The following is a 22,434-nucleotide window of genomic DNA, read 5'->3' as shown; positions in this document are numbered from 1 at the left end:
GTCAAGCTCAAGTGACACAAAATGGTTCTGGTTTAGAAGTTTGGTCATTCTGCACCAATTATGACATCATATGGTGTCTGTGATGTCATGTGCCCTGTGATGTCATCATAACTGCCACTGTTGTAGTAACATAGTGTGGCCTGTGATTGCTTACTTGTAGTTAGCAATACCTTTTTTAGTGTTTCTGTGTACACAGAATGTATGGCTTCCTTCAGAGGTATACACTAATGTTGGGCAAGCATGCTCGTCCGAACACCATTTTGACTCGACCATTTTGACTGTAATGCCGTAGCCATGTTGGTTACTGGCATTACAGTGATTGGCTGGCTGGAACGTGTCATCGGGTGCTATATAGCACCCGATGATACGTTGTTCGGCTTAGTCTTAGTCAGGGTGAGACTAGAAGAAGGGACAGATAGTGTAGGGACAGGAATTGTTTTATTTTTTAGGCAGGGTTTAGTCTTGAAAGGTGTTAGAGACCCAAAAGTCCTTTTAAGGACTATTGTTTTATCTTGCTGCAATATATATTTTTAGCACAACCTGTGCTAAATTGCGTGCAATTGTTTGTCCGCTGCTGACAGTGACACAACCTCTGCTACATCTGTTGTGTTACATTTGCGTAGCCTAAATATCTGTGACATTTCATTTTTTCACCGCTGGTGACAGCGACATTACCTGCGCTACATCTCCTGTATAACGTTTGCACATCCTAAATATGAGTGACATTCAGTTTAATATTTTCGCCGCTGTTGACAGCGACATTATCTGCGCTACATTTCCTGTATAACGTTTGTGCATCCTTAATATCTGTGACATTTAGTTAAATTTTTTTTGCGGCTGGTGACAGCGACATTATCTGCGCTACATCTCCTGTATAATGTTTGTGCATCCTAAATATCTGTGACATTCAGTTTAATATTTTCACCGCTGTTGACAGCGACATTATCTGCGCTACGTCTCCTGTATAATGTTTGGCCATCCTAAATATCTGTGACATCGAGTGTAATTTTCTTGCCGCTGGTGACAGAGACATTACCTGCGCTACATCTCCTGTATAATGTTTGTGCATCCGAAATATCAGTGACATTCAGTTTAATTTATTTGCGCATACACTTACAAAACCTGCGCTACTGTACGTGTGACATACTTGCAAGCATCAATACCATTTAATATTCTCAAGGCGAGCAGTAAGGGACGGGGAAGTGGCGGTGCTGCCGATAGTGCACTCAGAGGCTGTGGCGGAGAAACTGTGCCTGCTGCCAGAGCACAAGAAACACAATCATCCACGATACCTAGCTTCATGTCCCAGTTTGCAGGGCGGCGCAGATAATGCTTCCAGTCGGTTAAGCACCACCCTGTCTTCCACAAAGTCCAGTCTCAGTAGCCAAGAGTCTGGTCAACAGAATCCTCACCCTCATCCTCCTTCCTCCCACCATGGAGTCTTGGCAAACAAGTGATTCCACACTCCGATATTCCAAGGAGCTCTTTTCATCGCCATTCCTTGATTTGGCCCTCTCGCCAATCCTGCTTCAAGAGGGACATGAGGAGATCTTGTGCACTGATTCCCAAACTCTTGAGCATCCACAGTCAGAAAAAGATGACGGTGGGAAACGGCAATTAGTGTTTCACGAGGTGGATGATTACGATGAGACACAGTTGCCAATAAGTCAACCGCAATTAGTGTCTCAAAAGGTTCATGATTAGGATGAGACACAGTTGTCAATAAGTGAGGTTCTTCTTAGGTCAACAAGTCAGGAGGATGACCAGACTAAAGAAGTGGAAGAGGAGGTGGTGGATGATGAAATCACTGACCCAACCTGGGAAGGTGGCAAGCCGAGCGAGGACAGCAATACAGAGGGGGAGGGATCCACAGCACCGCAACAGGCTGGAAGAGGCAGTGGGGTGGAAAAAGGGAGAAGGCGGGCCACACCAAACAGGCGACCAACTGTTCCCCGGAGCACCCCCTTGCGGCAATCTTCCTTGCCAAGGGGTAGATGTTCCGCAGTCTGGCGCTTTTTTGAGAAAAGTGCGGACGATAAAAGAATTGTCATTTGCAACCTGTGCCATACCAAAATTAGCAGGGGAGTGAACACTAGCAACCTCACCACCACCAGCATGATCCGCCACATGGCATCAAAGCACCCTAATAGGTGGGCCGAACGCCTGGGTCCACAATTAGTATCTGCGGGTCACACCACTGCCTCCTCTTCCCCTGTGTTACGTGCTGGACAATCCCCTGGCCAAGACGCAGGCCCGGATGCCTTCCACCCTGCACCTGGACCTTCGCAAGCACCATGATCTAGCACATCCACTTCCGTGTCCCAACGCGGCGTACAGATGTCCATGCCCCAGGCCTTTGAATAAAAAAGTGCAAATACCCAGCCACCCACCCACAGGCCTTAGCACTAAATGCGCACCTTTCCAAATTGCTGGCCCTGGAAATGTTACCATTTAGGCTTGTGAACACAGAGGCTTTCCGCAGCCTGATGGTGGCGGCTGTCCCTCGCTACTCAGTCCCCAGCCGCCACTATTTTTCCCGGTGTGCCGTCCCCACCTTACACCAGCATGTATCCCATAACATCCCGTAACATTTATCCTGTAACATCACCTGTGCCCTGACCAATGCAGTTATTGGGAAGGTCCACTTAACGACTGACACATGGACAAGAGCTTTTGGCCAGGGACGCTACATTTTCCTGACTGCACACTGGGTGAACGTTGTGGAGGCCGGTAATTAGTCGTACCCTAGAATGGCACAGGTGCTACCGACGCCAAGGATTGTGGGCCCTACTTCTATCAGGATTTCCGCCACCACCTACACTAGTGGCTGCAACCCCCCATTCTCCTCCTCCATCTCCTCCTCCATTTCCACCTCTGAATCTCATCTCACAGCACCAGTCAGCCATCAGTCAGTAGCTGGAAGCTCACACACATACCATGCCTAGCCCACGTGTTCAACTTAGTGGTTCAGCAGTTTCTCAAAACCTACCCCAATTTGCCTTAGCTACTGGTGAAGGTGCGCCATGTGTGTGCCCATTTCCAAAAGTCATCTACAGATGCCGCAGGTCTGGCAACACTGCAGCAGCACTTGCAATTGCCAGCTCACCGACTGTTGTGCGACGTGAGCATGCGCTGGAACTCCACGTTTCACATGTTGGCCAGGCTTTGTGAGCAGCAGAGGGCAGTAGTTGAATACCAGCTGCAACATGGTCGTCGCCTTTCCAGTCAGCTTCCGCTCAGTCTAGTTCTAGAATATTGAGCGGCAACAATCACTCTCATCATAGTCACTGTTTGAGGACAAAATCCAGACAAAAACACTACAAAATATTGCTTTTCCAATTTTTTTTTTTTATTGGAATAGCAATAAGCAACATTGTAATAAAATATTACAGGCAGAGGTCGCGCTACATTTTTTCTGGAAGAGTAAAAATACTCCTCTTACCATTTTTGAGTAGTATTTTCAGCCGATGAGGAGTACGAAAGTTACAGTAATTCAAATTGTTAATACTAAGGCCTACATAACATTAAGGGGTTGCTATTTATGCAGGGAAATCATTATTAGTATTCTAGAACTGTCTTCCATGCATAAATAGCAAATTTAGACCATTTTAAATTTAGCTTAGGTCACTGTTGCGCTGAGGGGTCAGCACCACTGAGATCACTGTTGCTCTGAGGGGTCAGCACCACTGAGATCACTGTTGCTCTGAGGGGGTCGGTACCACTGAGGTCACTGTTGCTCTGAGGGGGTCGGTACCACTGAGGTCACTGTTGCTCTGAGAGGGTCGGCACCACTGAGGTCACTGTTGCTCTGAGGGGGTCGGTACCACTGAGGTCACTATTGCTCTGAGGGGGTCGGTACCACTGAGGTCACTGTTGCTCTGAGGGGGTCGGTACCACTGAGGTCACTGTTGCTCTGAGGGGGTCGGTACCACTGGGGTCACTGTTGCTCTGAGGGGTCAGTACCACTCAGGTCACTGTTGCTCTGAGGGGGTCGGTACCACTGAGGTCACTGTTGCTCTGAGGGGGTCGGTACCATTGAGGTCACTGTTGCTCTGAGGGGTCAGTACCACTGAGGTCACTGTTGCTCTGAGGGGGTCGGTACCACTGAGGTCACTGTTGCTCTGAGGGGGTCGGTACCACTGAGGTCACTGTTGCTCTGACGGGGTCGGTACCATTGAGGTCACTGTTGCTCTGAGGGGTCAGTACCAATGAAGTCACTGTTGCTCTGAGGGGTCGGTACCACTGAGGTCACTGTTGCTCTGAGGGGGTCGGTACCACTGAGGTCACTGTTGCTCTGAGGGGGTCGGTACCACTGAGGTCACTGTTGCTCTGAGGGGGTCGGCACCACTGAGGTCACTGTTGCTCTGAGGGGGTTGGTACCACTGAGGTCACTATTGCTCTGAGGGGGTCGGTACCACTGAGGTCACTGTTGCTCTGAGGGGTCGGCACCACTGAGGTCACTGTTGCTCTGAGGGGGTCGGTACCACTGAGGTCACTGTTGCGCTGAGGGGTTGGCACCACTGAGGTCACTGTTGCAGTGATTTTATGAGGTTTAAAGGGTTTGTCCTAAGATCGATATTTATCACCTGTCGCATTACAGAAGAAATCCTTATAGCCGCGTCTGATGGAACATGCTGCAATTAATCCTTGATGGATTCATAAGAAAGCTAACAGGCAACATAGAGGTCTACAGGTGACAGGTCTGTCCGTTATGGAGGTCTCCTGTTGGCGTGTCCAGCGCTGGGACCCCGCTGACGTCTATAAGCAGGAGTCTGAAGCACTCAGCCACTTTTCCTCACTGCTGAGCGCCGTAGTGAAGACGGTCCCCTAGACCTTCTATTGAGGCCGTCTTCAGTACCGCACTCAGCAGGAAGGAGAGACACTATATTTCACAACAAGACCACTTACCCCGCCAGTGAGGATTGCGCGCCTCCTTCCTCACTTCAGAGCGGTGTGCCATAAGCTCCGGCAGCCCTCTCAAACTGAACAGTAACAAAGCTCTTCACTGTAAGGAGCCTTGTTATTGGTTGTTTCAGGCAGCAGCATTGGTGCGCTGCCCGTGCTGTTCACATCGCTCACTGCACTGATGAATGGCAAGGAAAAGTCTAAGACGTATTGGTATGCCTTAGACTTTTTCCAGGGAGTAAAATGGCCTGAACAGGCGTCTATGACGCTTGTACTGGCGTTATTGCGACCTCTGCTCACAATGTTTTTAACACAGGTTCATTTAATTTTGTTACAGGTTATCTATATGGCTCGTAATCCTAAAGACCTTGTAGTGTCTTATTACCAGTTCCACCGCTCTCTGAGGACAATGAGCTACAGAGGAACTTTCCAGGAATTCTGCCGGAGATTCATGAATGACAAATGTGAGAATAAAGTTTTTTGTTTGATAAAAGACCGTACAAACTGTTGTGCCATGTTCTGGCATTTGTCATGGCATCTGGAGGCGTTCAATCATCTAGTTGTTCAAGGGAATCTGTCAGCAGTTTTGATCATACCAAACTGCTGACAGCATTAGGAAGGGTACTTGTGAAAAAATGGTTAGGATCAGCTAGCCTTTTTCAGTATGGATAATGATCTGTGGTGCGCGAACAACGGGACTGGCTCCCATAGGTACAACGTGATAAGTACCAGGCAGATCCTGCACACCCTAAAATCGAATTACTTTATTTCTTAGAACACGGACAACACAATAAAATTAAGGACTTTTCACTCGTTTCAAGCACAGCTATGAGTAAGGCTACTTTCACTCTGGCGTTTTGGCTTTGTTTGTGAGATCCGTCATGGGCTCTCACAAGCGGTCCAAAACGGATCAGTTTTGCCCTAATGCATTCTGAATGGAAAAGGATCCGCTCAGAATGCATCAGTTTGCCTCCGTTCCGTGTTCATTCCGCTTTGTAAGTCAATGGGGACGGATCCGTTTTCACTGACACAATCTGGCACAATAGAAAACGGATCCGTCCTCCATTGACTTTCAATGGTGTTCAAGACGGATCCGTCTTGGCTATGTTACAGATAATACAAACGGATCCGTTCTGATGGGATGCAGACGGATGTATTATCTGAACGGATCCGTCTGTGCAGATTCGTGACAGATCCGCACCAAACGCAAGTGTGAAAGTAGCCTAAGAGTGCACCTGCCCTTGAAACGTATAAGCAGTTCTTGTCCATGTTCTATTAATATGAAGACTTTAGTGTCTGCTGGGCTGAATTATAATTTTCAGGTACTAGGTATGGAGTAGGGAAAGCAGGACAAATATACCTTTTGTGGAGTTTTTATTATCAGGAATAGTGAGAATATGAATTTCTATTTTCCCAGATTCTGCGTCTGCAAGTGCACTGGAGGTGGAGCTTCAATGTGTTGAGCCCCTCCTCTCTGCTCTGAGTGACAGCTCAAGTTGTCTCCTGGTTGGATGCCACAGCTGTCACTCAGAGGGGAGAAGACTAGCTGGGAAACAACTTCACAGTGAAGCTCTGCCTCGGAGCAGAATCTGGCAGAATAAAACTTCTTATTTTTACTGCTCCTTATGATAAAAACTCCACACAAGGTATGTTTGTATTTCTCTCCTTAGCCTCTGCCTAGTGGTCAAAACTGCTGGCAGATTTCCTTTAAGGGGGTATTCCCATCTCATAAAGTTATGGTATATTGGTAGGGTATGCTGTCACTTCATGAATTGTTGAGGCCCGACCTCTGGGAAACCTACTGACTGTGAGAATAAATTGGTCGCAGTGTTGATCCAGTCTTATCCGATTGAAGTTCCCTGCGAGAGCACCATTGTGCAGGATAAAACTAGCTACATGCCATCACTTTATAAGATGGGAACACCCTTTAAGTTTTCCTAACCTACTTGGTAAGGCTCCGTTGCTCCATCCAGCTGCCTGAAGTTACCACTATAGTGTAATCTGTATGTGGCCCCTGTTCAGGACAATGGGAGCTAAATACAGTTGAATAGATTGGCCCCCACATAAAACTCAGCCAATGTTTTTACAAGTACTGTGCTGCATGCGTGTGCGGGAACGTAGGTTTTTGTGCCTCACTTGGTATCTGTCGCCAAATATTTTACATGACTGATTATTAATGGGCCCTGCCCTGATTACATGTCAGTTACGCTTGACATAGTTATTACAGTGAATTAACCATTTTTATTTCTTTTCTTCACCAGTGGGTTATGGTTCATGGTTTGATCATGTCCAAGAATTCTGGGATCACCATATGGACTCGAATGTACTTTTTCTGAAGTATGAAGATATGCACAAAGTGAGACTGGGTTATGTGCCATATATAGTTCATCTATAAGGATTGCTTAAAAGGGTTTTCCAGATTAAGGGTCTATTCACACGACCGTATTTCTGGGGCTGCAATTTTGCAGAATGGCTGTGGACCCATTTATTTCAATGTGGCCGCAAAAGATGCGGACAGCACACCATGTGCCGTCTGCCTCCGTAGTTCCGTTCCGCCTTTCCACAAAAAAGATACAGCATGTCCTATTCTTGTCTGCAATCGCGGAAAAGAATAGGCATTTCTATCATAAGGCTGGCCGTGTGCATTCCGCAAAATGCAAAACGCACACAGCTGGAACCAGTGTTTTGCGGATTCGCAAAACATTTACGATCGTGTGAATGGACCCTAAGTGAAACATGGATGTTTTCTTCTAAAAACAGTTCCACACCTGCCCATTGGATGGGCTTAGTATTGCAGCTCAGGTCCATTCAAGTTAATAGGAGTGAGCTGCAATTACATACAGTACCTGTGGTCAGGTGTGATGCTGTTCTGGGAAGAAAGCAGTTGTTGTTTTTTTTATCCTAGGCTACCCCTTCAAGTCATTGGGGGAGATTTATCAAAACCGTCCATTGCAACCAATCAGATTCCACCTTTCATTTTGCAAAGGAGCTCTGAAAAATGAAATGTGAAGTCTGATTACTTTCTATGGGCAACTGTGGGCAACTAAACCAGTTATCCTTCGCAAATTGTTAAAGGGGTTATCCCATCATAATGATCACTGTTAAATCTGTTAATGATTTGTCAGTGATCATTTTTGTAAATATACTTTATTAACAAATTCCCACCGATTAGGAGAAAATTCATCCCCACTTACCTCATTGTTGTGACTCGGTCTCCCCTGGTTACGACCACCGCTCTTCCGCAAAATCCCGATGGTCGCGCTTGCCCAGAAGACTTCTTCTTTTCTCCCGGCCGGGCCACTCGCTGTCCTGAACGCGCACTCTGCCGCGCATGCGCGACGGTGACTTCTTCCCGGCCAGAATAGTACAGAGATGCGAACGCGCACGCCGGCTCTGTACTATACTGGCCAGAAATAAGTCACATTGCGCATGCGCGGCAGCGTGCGCGTTCAGTCCAGCGCGCGGCCCGGCCGGGAGAAGACTTCAATCAAGATGAAGCCCGCCCCCAGCCAGAATCCAGGAAGTGAACGCGCGGTGGCAGCAGGTAAGTATAAAAACGCAAAGTGGGATAACCCCTTTAAATTCTGTTTTCTCATTTTTATTTATTATATCTGATTTGGGTAACAACCAAAATGGCCACCATTACAGCTCTCCGACATTTCTGCTCCCAAAAGGGATATCACTATGCTTTCCGAGACCCCATGGATGGCAAATATACCCTAGTTATGCTGCAGCATGGGTGTAAGTAACATGTCACCACGGTATTGCCTATGAAAACCAATCAGACTCTTGTTTACAAGAATGATACTTGTATTCTGATTGGATGATGCGCATCATTGCCTGCCCAATGCTGCTATATATATATACAGTATGTTGTGCTTCTCTCACCAGGACCTTGGCACAATGGTGGAGCAGCTGGTGAGATTCCTGGGTGTGTCATATGATAAAGCTCAGTTGGAGTCCACTGTAGAACACTGTCACCAGCTCATTGACCAGTGCTGTAATGCAGAGGCGCTACCTATCGGGAGAGGTGAGTATAGAGCCGCTATATGGGCCAAGCCAATCATTTTTAAGATCCAACTTGAACATAGTTTTACAATTTCAATCAAAGTATAATATTTCATCACTTTAAAAATACATCGTACCTTATACTCCAGTCTTGCTGGTTTCTTGATTGTTGTCGAGATGTAATGTAAGGTGAACATCTCCTTGCAGCCCTGGTATTGCAGCTTTCAAGTGCATGAGGCTGAGCTGCAATACCAGAGACAATCTTTGGAGAAGCGTGGCATTGTTTTTGAACAGAAGCCATATTCACCAATTCCCATGCCATACCTATGAATTATGTTTATGTTAAAACGGTCACCGAGTTTTCAGATATTTCATATTTCATCTTCCGATATTTTATAGAGACATATAAAAAGTTTTTATTGGTAGTGGTCAGACGCTGAGAGCCCCACTGATTGCTAGAACGAGGAGAGAAAAGTGCTTACCTATTGCGCTCTCCTCACGGACTCGAGAAAGTCTACGGGCCGGCCGTGCTTCCACCTCCTTCAGTGAGCGCGCCTCTCTCTATCAATTGTGGGGGTCTCAGCACTCAGACTCCCAACAATGAAAACTTGTGATATAGCTCCATGACATATCAAAAGTTTTCTGAAAACTCAGTGACCCTTTAATGATGTTTTATGTGAATTTCAAGTTAATATGGTTTTTGTTAATTTTATGTTAATATGTTTTTTTACTTATGTTAAGCTTTATTTATTTAGTTTCTACTATTTCAGTTTTCTTTTCCATTGTGCATATTGTCTTATTTTTCAGTTCTGCTTTGCTTTTTTATTTTTTAGCTCATTGCTTGTTTTCATTCTGAAGATTCAGTTCTTCCTTAGCTTGTATTGCATGTGTCCCACTTACAGGAAAACAGCAGGCATCAGGTAGGTGTCTTATTCATAATGCAGGCAGGTCAGCTGCCTGTAAAGTCATATTTAAAGGGAACTTAACCTTTCTTTAGGCTACTTTCACACTAGCGTTGTTTTAATCCGGCGTTCAATTCCAACACCGGAATTGCCCGCCGGATCCGGAAAAACGTGTGAAAACGGATTACATTTGAATCCTGATCAGGATTTTGATCACAATGAAAAAATGCATTTTTCGGGTTTAACATGCAAAAGCCGGATCCGGTTTGACTGAACACACAGTGCCAGATCCGGCGTTAATGCAAGTCAATGGGAAAAAGGCCTGATCCGGCGTTCAGTCAAAGTGTTCAGGCTTTTTGGCCGGAGGTAAAAATACTGCATGCTACGTTTTTCTGAAAAGCCTGATCAGTCAAAAAGATTGAACTGGAGACATCCTGATGCATCCTGAAGGACTGACTCTCCATTCAGAGTGCATGGGGATAAAACTGATCAGTTCTTTTCCGGATTTGAGCCCCTAGGACGGAACTCAGCGCCGGAAAAGAAAAACGCTAGTGTGAAAGTACCCTTAGCAGTGTTTAAAATTTTCAAGAATTTGCTACAAGAAACATGTTCCACTTCCCCCACTGCTCATTTTGTGCCTGCATCTGTCAGGCATTTCACTGACTAAGAATAAAAATGAATCGGGTCATTTAGCAAGGAGTTTTACAAGATTAGGCCTCATGCACACGAACGTATTTTGTCTCCGTGTCCGTTCCGTTTTTTTGCGGATAGGATGCGTGCCCATTCATTTCAATGGGTCTGCAAAAAATGCGGACAGCACACGGTGTGCTTATCCGCATCCGTATGTCCGTTCCATAGCCCCGCAAAAAGAATAGAACATGTCCTATTGTCCGTTTTAGGCATTGTTGCAATTTTGCGGATCCGCAATTTGAGGACCGCAGAACACATACAGTCGTGTGCATGTAGCTTTAGAAAAATATTACTGGTGTTTTTGCACGTCTGACCATATATTGTGTCTAGTATTACAGCTCGGACGTATTCACCTCAATGGAGCTGAGCTGCAATACCTGACAAACCTATGGATATATGTGGCACTATGTCTGGAAGAATGCAGCCATGTTATTCTAATCCCGAACAACCCCTTTAGGGTACAATCACACCACTGTGAAAAACGTCCATCACACACAAGTTTTCAGAACAATAGTTTATGGAAATATTCACATGACCGTTTAATGTCCAGTGAACAGCGTCCGTAAAAAATAGGCCATCTCCTCTTTTGGCTTTTTCTTACAGACCGACGGCCCCCCATACAATTGAAGGGGGCCATTTTTAACATCTGTTTCTTAAAAAGCATCAGTTAAATAAACGCCCTTTAAAAGTTTTGCCATTTTTGATAGCCGTTTTAGAATGGTCATGAATGTACCCTCTAGGGTTTGTCTGGTTTAGAAAACCCATTGTCAAATACCACTTTTTGGATAGAAGTAGGTTCTCATCTAGGACACTAATATGTTACAGCACAGAGCCCTATTCTATATTACACAGAAGGTTCATTGTTGGAACTATGCAGTGCTGAATTTCTCCTGTGGTGGCGCAACAGGGACCTTCAACACAAGCGGATTCCTCTTATACCTGATCCCTAGAGGTCCCAGCAGGCAAATACCAGGCAACAGAGAAGGCATTGTAAAAATCAATCAGCCATCTCAAAAGGAAAAGAAATGTGTGTGTGTGTCTGTATATATATATATGCTGGTTCACATTGGCCTGATTTTGCACCCGATCAAGAAAGTGTGCTGCATCTTCATTTTCCATTTTTATATATATATATATATATACACAGTACAGACCAAAAGTTTGGACACACCTTCTCATTCAAAGAGTTTTCTTTATTTTCATGACTATGAAGGCATCAAAACTATGAATTAACACATGTGGAATTATATACATAACAAACAAGTGTGAAACAACTGAAAATATGTCATATTCTAGGTTCTTCAAAGTAGCCACCTTTTGCTTTGATTACTGCTTTGCACACTCTTGGAATTCTCTTGATGAGCTTCAAGAGGTAGTCCCCTGAAATGGTCTTCCAACAGTCTTGAAGGAGTTCCCAGAGATGCTTAGCACTTGTTGGCCCTTTTGCCTTCACTCTGCGGTCCAGCTCACCCAAAACCATCTCGATTGGGTTCAGGTCCGGTGATTGTGGAGGCCAGGTCATCTGGCGCAGCACCCTATCACTCTCCTTCATGGTCAAATAGCCCTTACTTTCAAAGTTTTCCCAATTTTTCCGCTGACTGACTGACCTTCATTTCTTAAAGTAATGATGGCCACTCGTTTTTCTTTACTTAGCTGCTTTTTTCTTGCCATAATACAAATTCTAACAGTCTATTCAGTAGGACTATCAGCTGTGTATCCACCTGACTTCTCCTCAACGCAACTGATGGTCCCAACCCCATTTATAAGGCAAGAAATCCCACTTATTAAACCTGACAGGGCACACCTGTGAAGTGAAAACCATTTCAGGGGACTACCTCTTGAAGCTCATCAAGAGAATGCCAAGAGTGTGCAAAGCAGTAATCAAAGCAAAAGGTGGCTACTTTGAAGAACCTAGAATATGACATATTTTCAGTTGTTTCACACTTGTTTGTTATGTATATAATTCCACATGTGTTAATTCATAGTTTTGATGCCTTCAGTGTGAATCTACAATTTTCATAGTCATGAAAATAAAGAAAACTCTTTGAATGAGAAGGTGTGTCCAAACTTTTGGTCTGTACTGATATATATATATATATATATATATATACACACCGGTGTATATATATAATTAAATTCCTAATTTTTGATCAAAATGTCAGTCTCATTATGCCTCATAATGAAGCAGATTCCTACTATGCTCATTGTAATTGTCACGGCTGAGGATGGGGGAAATCCTCAGCCGTGCGTGCCGGGTGATGTTATGGCTGCTCAGCCAGGAGGACAGGATAGGGAGCAGGTCACCTCCTAACAGCGTCCCTACCCTGACCCTAACTGCATGGGCCGACCTTAAAGGTAGGAGGACCCATGCGCAGGAACCTCGGATCCCTAACTCACCCTCCGTCCGGTCCCTGCGCTAGGAGTCAGGGTAAGACGACCTACTCCTCCTAGGCACGGAGGAGCAGGAGTCTCACTGGCCAAGCTGTTGGGAAAAGGGGAACAAATGCAAGCCTATGTATATGGCAGGTGCTGCACTAGTTCCAGCCACCTGCCACAGCCCTGCTGACTGGATCCATGTGCAGGAAAGCTGAAGTCCACAAATAGCAAACAGAAGTCAGCACAAACTCATCCACACACCGGAACCCAGATACATGGCAGCACAGAATAATACAGGAAAACATAAACCGAACATCACACAGACTTAGCTAAACTTAAACTTATGACCACAGTGGTGGCTCTCACAGGCGGATAGAAAACACAAGAGGTTGCTTCAGCTAGCAAGACTGAAACAACCTACTGAGCTCTGCTAAAGAGAGGGTCTATATAGGCCCAAGTGGCCACACCCAAGGGTTGGACACACCCAGTGACATCACACACACACTGGGAAGGAAGTTAACCCTTCCAGTACCACAGAAGGGAAAGATTCATAAAGGGGAAGTGCACACAATACAAAATACACCATGCACACAACACACACACCTAACATAAAGAAAGTCAGGTGAGACCGCATGCCAGGGCAGCAAGCTGCCTAGCGACGCTCAGGCTGCTCTGCTGCTAAATACAACACTAGTTGCCCGCGGCAACCACAAGTGAGCCCTCACCCGTGGTTGAACACCCATACAAAACCGCAGGCAACTGCATGCGGTAAAGAAGTCACGGTCATGGGCATGGCCGTGACAGTAATGTTGCAGAAAAGAAGGAGGGGTGACAACCTCTCTGAGCACATCTATCTCTGACAACTGAAGAACTGTCATTCTTAAAGAGGACCTTTCACCTATTCTTACCCTATGAACTAAGTATACAGACATGTGGAGCGGCGCCCGGGGATCTCACTGCACTTACTATTATCCCCAGGCGCCGCTCCGTTCTGCCGCTATGCCCTCCGGTATCTCCGTTCCCTAAGTTATAGTAGGCGGAGATACCAGTCCCTAAGTTATGGTAGGCGGAGTCTGCCCTAGCGCTGGCCAATCGCAGCGCAGAGCTCACAGCCTGTGAGGTTATTTTCTCCCAGGCTGTGAGCTCTGCAATGCGATTGGCCAGCGCTAGGGCAGACTCCGCCTACCATAACTTAGGGAACGGAGATACCGGAGGGCATAGCAGGAGAACGGAGCGGCGCCCGGGGATAATAGTAAGTGCAGTGAGATCCCCGGGCGCCGCTCCACATGGCTGTATACTTAGTTCATAGAGTAAGAATAGGTGAAAGGTCCTCTTTAACCTCTTAAGGACACATGACGTACCGGTACGTCATGATGTCCTGGTACTTAAGGACACATGACGTACCGGTACGTCATGTGTTGTTCCGATCACTGCCGCCCGGCCGGCAGTGATCGGAACCCGGTGCCTGCTCAAATCATCGAGCAGGCACCTAGGCTAAATGCGCGGGGGGGTCCCGTGACCCCCTCATGTCGGCGATCGCGGCAAACCGCAGGTCAATTCAGACCTGCGGTTTGCTGCGATTTCTGCAGTTTCTGATCCCTGCGGTCCCTGACCGCGGGGATCAGAAACTTTAGTATTCCTAAAATAGATCTGTATCCCTCCCCCTGCACCCCCCGAGTGATTTTAGCCCGGTGGGAGGTGCAGGGGGAGGGTTGCGGGCAGTGCGGGCGGTGCGGGAGGCGGGCGGTGCGGCAGGCGGGATCGCGATCCCCCGCCCGCCTCCCCTTGTATAATCGTTGGTTTCTAGTGGGTATACCAGGGTGCCAGCACATTGCTGGCACCCTGGTATAAACGGCTGACATCTGCGATGCGATGTCAGCCGTTAACCCTTTCCATACAGCGGTCCGTACGGACCGCTGTATGGAAAAGGTTAACAGCGCAGGGAGCTCCCTCCCCCATCGGGGGGCTGCTGTGCCTTTGCAGCCCCCCGATGGGAGAGGGAGAGAGCCCCCAGAGAGCCCCCCTCAGCCCTGTGCTTACCCTTCCCCGTCTGCGCAGTTCTGAGCAGACGGGGAAGGTTCCCATGGCAACAGGACGCCTCTCAGGCGTCCTGCTGTCCATGGTGCTGAACAGATCTGTGCTGAAAGCATAGATCTGTTCAGTGTAAGTAAAATACAGTACAGAACAATATATATTGTACTGTACTGTATTATACAGACATCAGACCCACTGGATCTTCAAGAACCAAGTGGGTCTGGGTCAAAAAAAAAGTTAAAAAAAGTGAAAAAAAAGTAAAAATCAAAAAACACATTTATCACTGATTAAAAATGAAAAAAATAAAATTCCCTACACATGTTTGGTATCGCCGCGTCCGTAACGACCTGATCTATAAAACGGTTATGTTACTTTACCCGAACGGTGAACGCCATAAAAATAAAAAATAAAAAACTATGATGAAATTGAAATTTTGCCCACCTTACTTCCCAAAAAAGGTAATAAAAGTGATCAAAAAAGTCGCATGTACGCCAAAATAGTACCAATCAAACCGTCATCTCATCCCGCAAAAATCATACCCTACCCAAGATAATCGCCCAAAAACTGAAAAAACTATGGCTCTTAGACTATGGAAACACTAAAACATGATTTTATTTGTTTCAAAAATGAAATCATTGTGTAAAACTTACATAAATAAAAAAAAAAGTATACATATTAGGTATCGCCGCGTCCGTATCGACCGGCTCTATAAAAATATCACATGATCTAACCCCTCAGATGACCACCGTAAAAAAATTAAAATAAAAACGGTGTAAAAAAAGCCATTTTTTGTCATCTTACGTCACAAAAAGTGTAATAGCAAGCAATGAAAAAGTCATATGCACCCCAAAATAGATGCCAATCAAACCGTCATTTCATCCCGCAAAAAATGAGACCCTACTTAAGATAATCGCCCAAAAACTGAAAAAACTATGGCTCTTAGACTATGGAGACACTAAAACATTTTTTTTGTTTTAAAAATGAAATCATTGTGTAAAACTTACATAAATAAAAAAAATAGTATACATATTAGGTATCGCCACGTCCGTGACAACCTGCTCTATAAAATTACCACATGATCTAACCTGTCAGATGAATGTTGTCAATAACAAAAAATAAAAACGTGCCAAAAAATCTATTTCTTGTTACCTTGCCGCACAAAAAGTGTAATATAGAGCAACCAAAAATCATATGTACCCTAAACTAGTACCAACAAAACTGCCACCCTATCCCGTAGTTTCTAAAATGGGGTCACTTTTTTGGAGTTTCTACTCTAGGGGTGCATCAGGGGGGGCTTCAAATGGGACATGGTGTAAAAAAAAACTGTCCAGCAAAATCTGCCTTCCAAAAACCGTATGGCGTTCCTTTCCTTCTGCGCCCTGCCGTGTGCCCGTACAGCAGTTTACGACCACATATGGGGTGTTTCTGTAAACTACAGAATCAGGGCCATAAATAATGAGTTTTGTTTGGCTGTTAACCCTTGCTTTGTAACTGGAAAAAAAATATTAAAATGGAAAATCTGCCAAAAAAGTGAAATTTTGAAATTGTATCTCTATTTTCCATTAAATCTTGTGCAACACCTAAAGGGTTAACAAAGTTTGTAAAATCAGTTTTGAATACCTTGAGGGGTGTAGTTTCTTAGATGGGGTCACTTTTATGGAGTTTCTACTCCAGGGGTGCATCAGGGGGGCTTCAAATGGGACATGGTGCCAAAAAAACAGTCCAGCAAAATCAGCCCTCCAAAAACCAAACGGCGCACCTTTCACTCTACGCCCCGCTGTGTGCCCGTACAGTAGTTTACGGCCACATATGGGGTGTTTCTGTAAACAGCAGAGTCAGGGCAATAAAGATACAGTCTTGTTTGGCTGTTAACCCTTGCTTTGTTAGTGGAAAAAATGGGTTAAAATGGAAAATTAGGCAAAAAAATGAAATTCTCAAATTTCATCGCCATTTGCCAATAACTCCTGTGCAACACCTAAAGGGTTAACGATGTATGTAAAATCAGTTTTGAATAGCTTGAGGGGTGTAGTTTCTTAGATGGGGTCACTTTTAGGGAGTTTCTCCTCTAGGGGTGCATCAGGGGGCTTCAAATGGGACATGGTGTAAATAAACCAGTCCATAAAAATCAGCCCTCCAAAAACCATACGGCGCACCTTTCACTCTACGCCCCGCTGTGTGGCCGTACAGTAGTTTACGGCCACATATTGGGTGTTTCTGTAAACGGCAGAGTCAGGGCAATAAAGATACAGTCTTGTTTGGCTGTTAACCCTTGATTTGTTAGTGGAAAAAATGGGTTAAAATGAAAAATTAGACAAAAAAATGAAATTCTCAAATTTCCTCCCCATTTGCCAATAACTCTTGTGCAACACCTAAAGGGTTAACAACGTATGCAAAATCAGTTTTGAATACCTTGAGGGGTGTAGTTTCTTAGATGGGGTCATTTTTGGGTGGTTTCTATAATGTAAGCCTCGCAAAGTGACTTGAGACCTGAACGGGTCCCTAAAAATTGAGTTTTTGTAAATTTCTGAAAAATTTCAAGATTTGCTTCTAAACTTCTAAGCCTTATAACATCCCCAAAAAATAAAATATCATTCCCAAATCAATTCTAACATGAAGTAGACATATGGGGAATGTAAAGTCATCACAATTTTTGGGGGTATTACTATGTATTACAGAAGTAGAGAAACTGAAACTTTGAAATTTGCAAATTTTTCCAAATTTTTTGTTAAATTAGGTATTTTTTGGTGCAAAAAAAATAATTTTTTTGACTTCATTTTACCAGTGTCATGAAGTACAATATGTGACGAAAAAACAATCTCAGAACGGCCTGGATAAGTCAAAGCGTTTTAAAGTTATCAGCACTTAAAGGGACTCTGGTCAGATTTTCAAAAAATGGCCTGGTCCTAAGGTGTAAAAAGGCTGTGTCCTTAAGGGGTTAAAGGGGTTTTTAGGATTAGAAAAACAACTTTCGTCCAGAAACAGTGCCACATCTGTCTACAGGTTGGTTGTGTTATTGACGCTCAGCACCATTCCCCTCAGTACCAGACACAGCCTATGTGCCACATCTGTCTACTGGTGTTTTTCTATTCCTTTTTAAATCCTATTTAGCCATTGATCTCTATCTTTACTATCCCAGACCTAACCACTTGAAAGAAGCACTCCCATCATTTTCTTTCTCAAAACCTAACGATATCTCTACAAGTATGTCAAAGCAGTTCTTACTGCTACAAGTCTCCATTCTTCTTTTCCTGTGCTGTTCTGCCATCTTTATCTGCCTTTTCTCTCTGCTATATTTATTACAAATGGCGGCTGCAATGTCAGAATTTCATCCCATCTTGCTGCAGTCTTGACTACAAGTCCCAGAATACTGCTGCCCTAAAGGGAAGAGTGTAAATGAGGGTGGGTGTTTCCTCCATAATGTTGTTTCCACCCACTGATCCTCCTCCTGAGACTCTCTATTCTCATCAAAAAACACTTATTTGATAAAATTATGTTTAATTTCCTAATATAAAGGAGCTTATAGAATAGCTAACATAGATCTGTGCATCTGCTGGTTGTTTCATTTTTCTGCTAAGTGACATCAAAAGGCCCTTGCAGATTAGTGATTGTAAGCATTCTATGCTGATGTAGAGGAGGGGGCCGCAGTGGGTGGAATGAAGGGCAGCGGAGGTGCGGAGATACAGCACATGGCAATCTTCCTTCAGACTCGCTTGTAGTTTCCATCTGCACAGGAAGGGGGGAAACTATCTAAGTCACATGATGCAGTAACTAAAAATGAAGATGTGAAGATGGGAGTGGTTCTTTAACCCCTTCACGCATTTGGACTTTACTGTACGTCCAAATTGCAAGTAATTTACTGCATTTGGACATACAGTCACGTCCAAACTGCTTACCGGGGCTGTGACACTATAAAGTGTTACAGCCCCGAAGTCTCCGCTCTCCCCGAGAGCAGAGACACTGGGGAAGCCGACAAGGGACCCATCTCTGCAGACTAACCAATCGAAGCGCTTTAGTGTAAAAAAAGACGGTTTTAGACTGTGATCTCCACGCTGGAGATCACAGCCTGAACCCAGGCATGACTGCCACTATGCCCCCATTGATATAATGACCCCCAGTGCCCCTAGTAATTTAATTGCCCCCAGATGCCCCCATTGCCTCCTGCCAGCCTGCCTCAGTGTCATGGCAGCGGCTCAGGAACGGAGCCGCTGCCATCAGCAGAGAGTGTTAGGTGTAACTTACAGCTGACACTCTGCTGCTATAGCCGAAATCAGTGCTGGCACCGATCTCTGCCGTTTAACTCCAAAGATGCCACGGTCAGCAGCTGCCTGCTGCATCCATGAGGTTGAGAGAGAGGGAGCTCGCTCTGTCTTCCATCGGGACGCCGCTGCTGCGATAGCAGCGGCCGATGGTTGCCATGGCAACCAGACGCCTTACAAAGGTGTCCAGGCTGCCATGTACCTAAGGCTGATCAGACCCTGAGGGTCTGATCAGCCTTAGTGTAACTGTAGTAGACACTATACAGTGCATTGCAATAGATGACTATTGCAATGCACTGTATAGCCATCAGGCCCACTGGATCTTAAAGATCCAGATGGGTCTTGATAAATAAGAAAAAAAGTGAAAAAAAAAAGTGAAAAAAATAAATAAATAAAAAATAAACAAAAATTTAAATAAAATAAAAATTGTCTTTTCTCATATCCGTTCATTTATGTCATAAAAAAATGAAATAAATTTAAAAAATACACATAATTGATATCGCCGCGTCCGTAACGACCTGATCTATAAAAGTATCATATTACTAATCCTGCGCGGTGAACGCTGTAAAAAATAATGTAGAAAAAAATTGACGGAATTGTTGTTTTTGTCACCTCACGTCCAAAAAAAATAAATAGCAAGTGATCAAAAAGACATATGTACCCCAAAATGATACCAATAAAAACTACAGCCCGTCCCACAAAAAACAAGCCCCCACACAGCTACATTGGTAAATTTGGTATCGCCATAACCGTATCAACCTACAGAATAAAATTGTCATATAATATTTACCATAAGAGGAGCCCCATAAAAAATAAAAAACAATGACAGAATTTCCATTTTTGCCCACTTCACCAACACAAAAAATGTGATCAAAAAGACATGTGTGCCCCAAAATGATATCATTAAAAACTACAGCCCGTCCCGCAAAAAACAAGCCCCCACACAGCTAAGTTTGTGAAAAAAGAAAAAGGTTATGGACTTTAGTATATGGCGATGCAAAATATCATTTATTTTTAACACAAAGTGTAAAACATAAGTAGTAAAACATAAAAAACTACATAAATTTGGTATCACAATAACTGTATCAACCCACAGAATAAAATAATCATATAATATTTACCACAAGAGGAGCCCCATAAAAAATAAAAAAAACACTGACAGAATTGCCATTTTTGCCCTCTTCATCTCCACAAAAAATTGTATAAAAAGTGATCAAAAAGACATATGTACCCCAAAATGTTACCATTAAAAAAACAAGTCCCCACACAGCTACATTGGTGAAAAAAATACAAATGTTATGGGTCCTAAACTAATTTCGGCAAATTACGTTAGAAAATCCCGATGCCGTTCTTCCAAACAGTGGTTTTCTGACCACGTATGAGGTGTTGCCGTATTCAGGAAAAAAATGCATAACAAATTGTGGGGTACATTTTCTCCTGTTACCCCTTGTGAAAATGAAAAATTTGGGGCTAAAGCAACTTTATATTCGAAATGAAAGTTAATTTTCACAGCCATCTGTTTCTAAATTCTATGAAACGCTTGTTGGGTCAAAGCATTCAATTCACCGCTAAATTTATTCCTTGAGTGGGGTAGTTTCCAAAATGGGGTCACTTTTTGGGGTTTTCTTTCTAGGGGTAACTCAGGGTCTCTTCAAATGTGATATGGCACCTGAAAACCATTCCAGCAAAATCTGCCCTCCATTAACAATATGGCGCTTCTTTCCTTCTGATCCCTGCCATGTTCCCATACAGCAGTTTACGACCACATATGGGGGGTTTCTGTAAACTGCAGAATCAGGGTAATAAATATTGAGGTTTCTTTGGCTGTTAACCCTTGATGTGATCCAGGAAATTTGGATTTAAATGGATAATCTGCCCCAAAAAATGAAATTTAAAAATTTCCCCTTTTGCTTTAATTCTTGTGGAACACCTAAAGGGTTAATAAAGTTTGTAAAATAAGTTTTGAATAACTTGAGGGGTGTAGTTTCTAAAATGTGGTCATTTATGGGTGGTTTCTACTATGTAAACCCCCACAAAGTGACTTCATAACTGAAATGGTCCTTGAAAAAGTGGGTTTCGGAAATCTTAAAAATCCCTTCTTAAAAATGTAAAAATGTGCTTCTAAACTTCTAAGCCTTCTAACTTCCTAAAAAAATTTTATGACATTTACAAAATGATGCCAACATAAAGTAGACATATAGGGAATGTAAAGTGATAACTATTTTATGAAGTATCACTATTCGTCTTAAAAGCAAAGAAATTCAAATTTTGAAAATAGAAAATTTTTCCAAATTTTCAGCAAATTTTAGATTTTTTTTATGCATAAAGGTCAAACGTATCAACTCAAATTCACCACTATCATGAGGTACGATGTGTCACGAGAAAACAGTCTCAGAATGGCTTAGATAAGTAAAAGTGTTTCAAAATGATTACCACATAAAGTGACACATGTCAGATTTGAAAAATGGGGCTTTGGCATTTGGTCCAAACAGGCTGTCGCTTGAAGTTCATTCTGCCCCTGTGGACAAGGATGTATATCGTCGGGTCAATTGTCATATATGACTGGGATTTCTAACCTGTCGCTCTTTCTTTGCTTTTCAGGAAGGGTTGGACTGTGGAAAGATATTTTCACAGTTTCAATGAATGACAAATTCGACCTGGTGTACAAACAGCGGATGGGGAAGTCTGATCTGACATTTGACTTCAGCTTCTAGGAAATGCATGCATTATTACCCATGTATCAGCTAGATGAGCTTACGGCCTCTGTTTATACCTGTCGCACAATATACTGTAATTATTCCAGAAAACCGTTCCCAGGCCGCTGCCTATCTCTCAGTATTTCATTGTTTATATCTTATTATATCCCATCGAGCAGTGACTGCTGATACATTAGGTGCGGAGACATGACAACCTACCAGAGGAGGGCCGGCACCAGCTATAGACAGGAAGCCACTGTTCAGCTGAATTCTGTGTATGGTTCTTGTCAGCCACTGGGAGGGCACACTCTCTCTTCTCTTCCTCTTTGTGGAGTTAATAGTTCATTGTATTTTCTAGCGCTTTTAAATGGAGATTATTGTCAGAATCTTTGATAAATCAGATCCTAGTCATGGAGCGGACGGGGCATCCGATGCTGAATGCTGTGTGTGAAACGCATCTCAGGGCTTTGTTGTCGCATTGGTTGTATGGTTTATGTCATAATTCAATATAAATAAAATCTTCATCTTATATATCAGCAAGGGGTCTCTGTTTTTAGTTTTTAAAGA

At 43.9% G+C, this 22,434-nt stretch overlaps 1 protein-coding gene across 1 annotated transcript in view; it reads left to right on the top strand.

Annotated features, from left to right (window-relative positions):
- The window catches only part of SULT4A1 (sulfotransferase family 4A member 1), a 123,878-nt gene extending 101,872 nt beyond the window's left edge, over positions 1–22,006 (top strand). Inside the window, exons 4-7 of the mRNA XM_040439182.1 lie at positions 5,243–5,369; positions 7,167–7,261; positions 8,797–8,935; positions 21,773–22,006. Of these exons, the coding sequence (XP_040295116.1) occupies positions 5,243–5,369; positions 7,167–7,261; positions 8,797–8,935; positions 21,773–21,885 (474 nt within the window). The 3' untranslated portion in view covers positions 21,886–22,006. The remainder of the gene's footprint in view (positions 1–5,242; positions 5,370–7,166; positions 7,262–8,796; positions 8,936–21,772) is intronic.
- Positions 22,007–22,434: the final 428 nt, after the last annotated feature.

The sequence above is a fragment of the Bufo bufo genome, chromosome 1, assembly GCF_905171765.1.
Source record: "Bufo bufo chromosome 1, aBufBuf1.1, whole genome shotgun sequence".
Classification (NCBI taxonomy): domain Eukaryota; kingdom Metazoa; phylum Chordata; class Amphibia; order Anura; family Bufonidae; genus Bufo; species Bufo bufo.
Note: the sequence above shows the minus strand (reverse complement) of the source record. Positions and strands in the feature narration are given on the sequence as shown.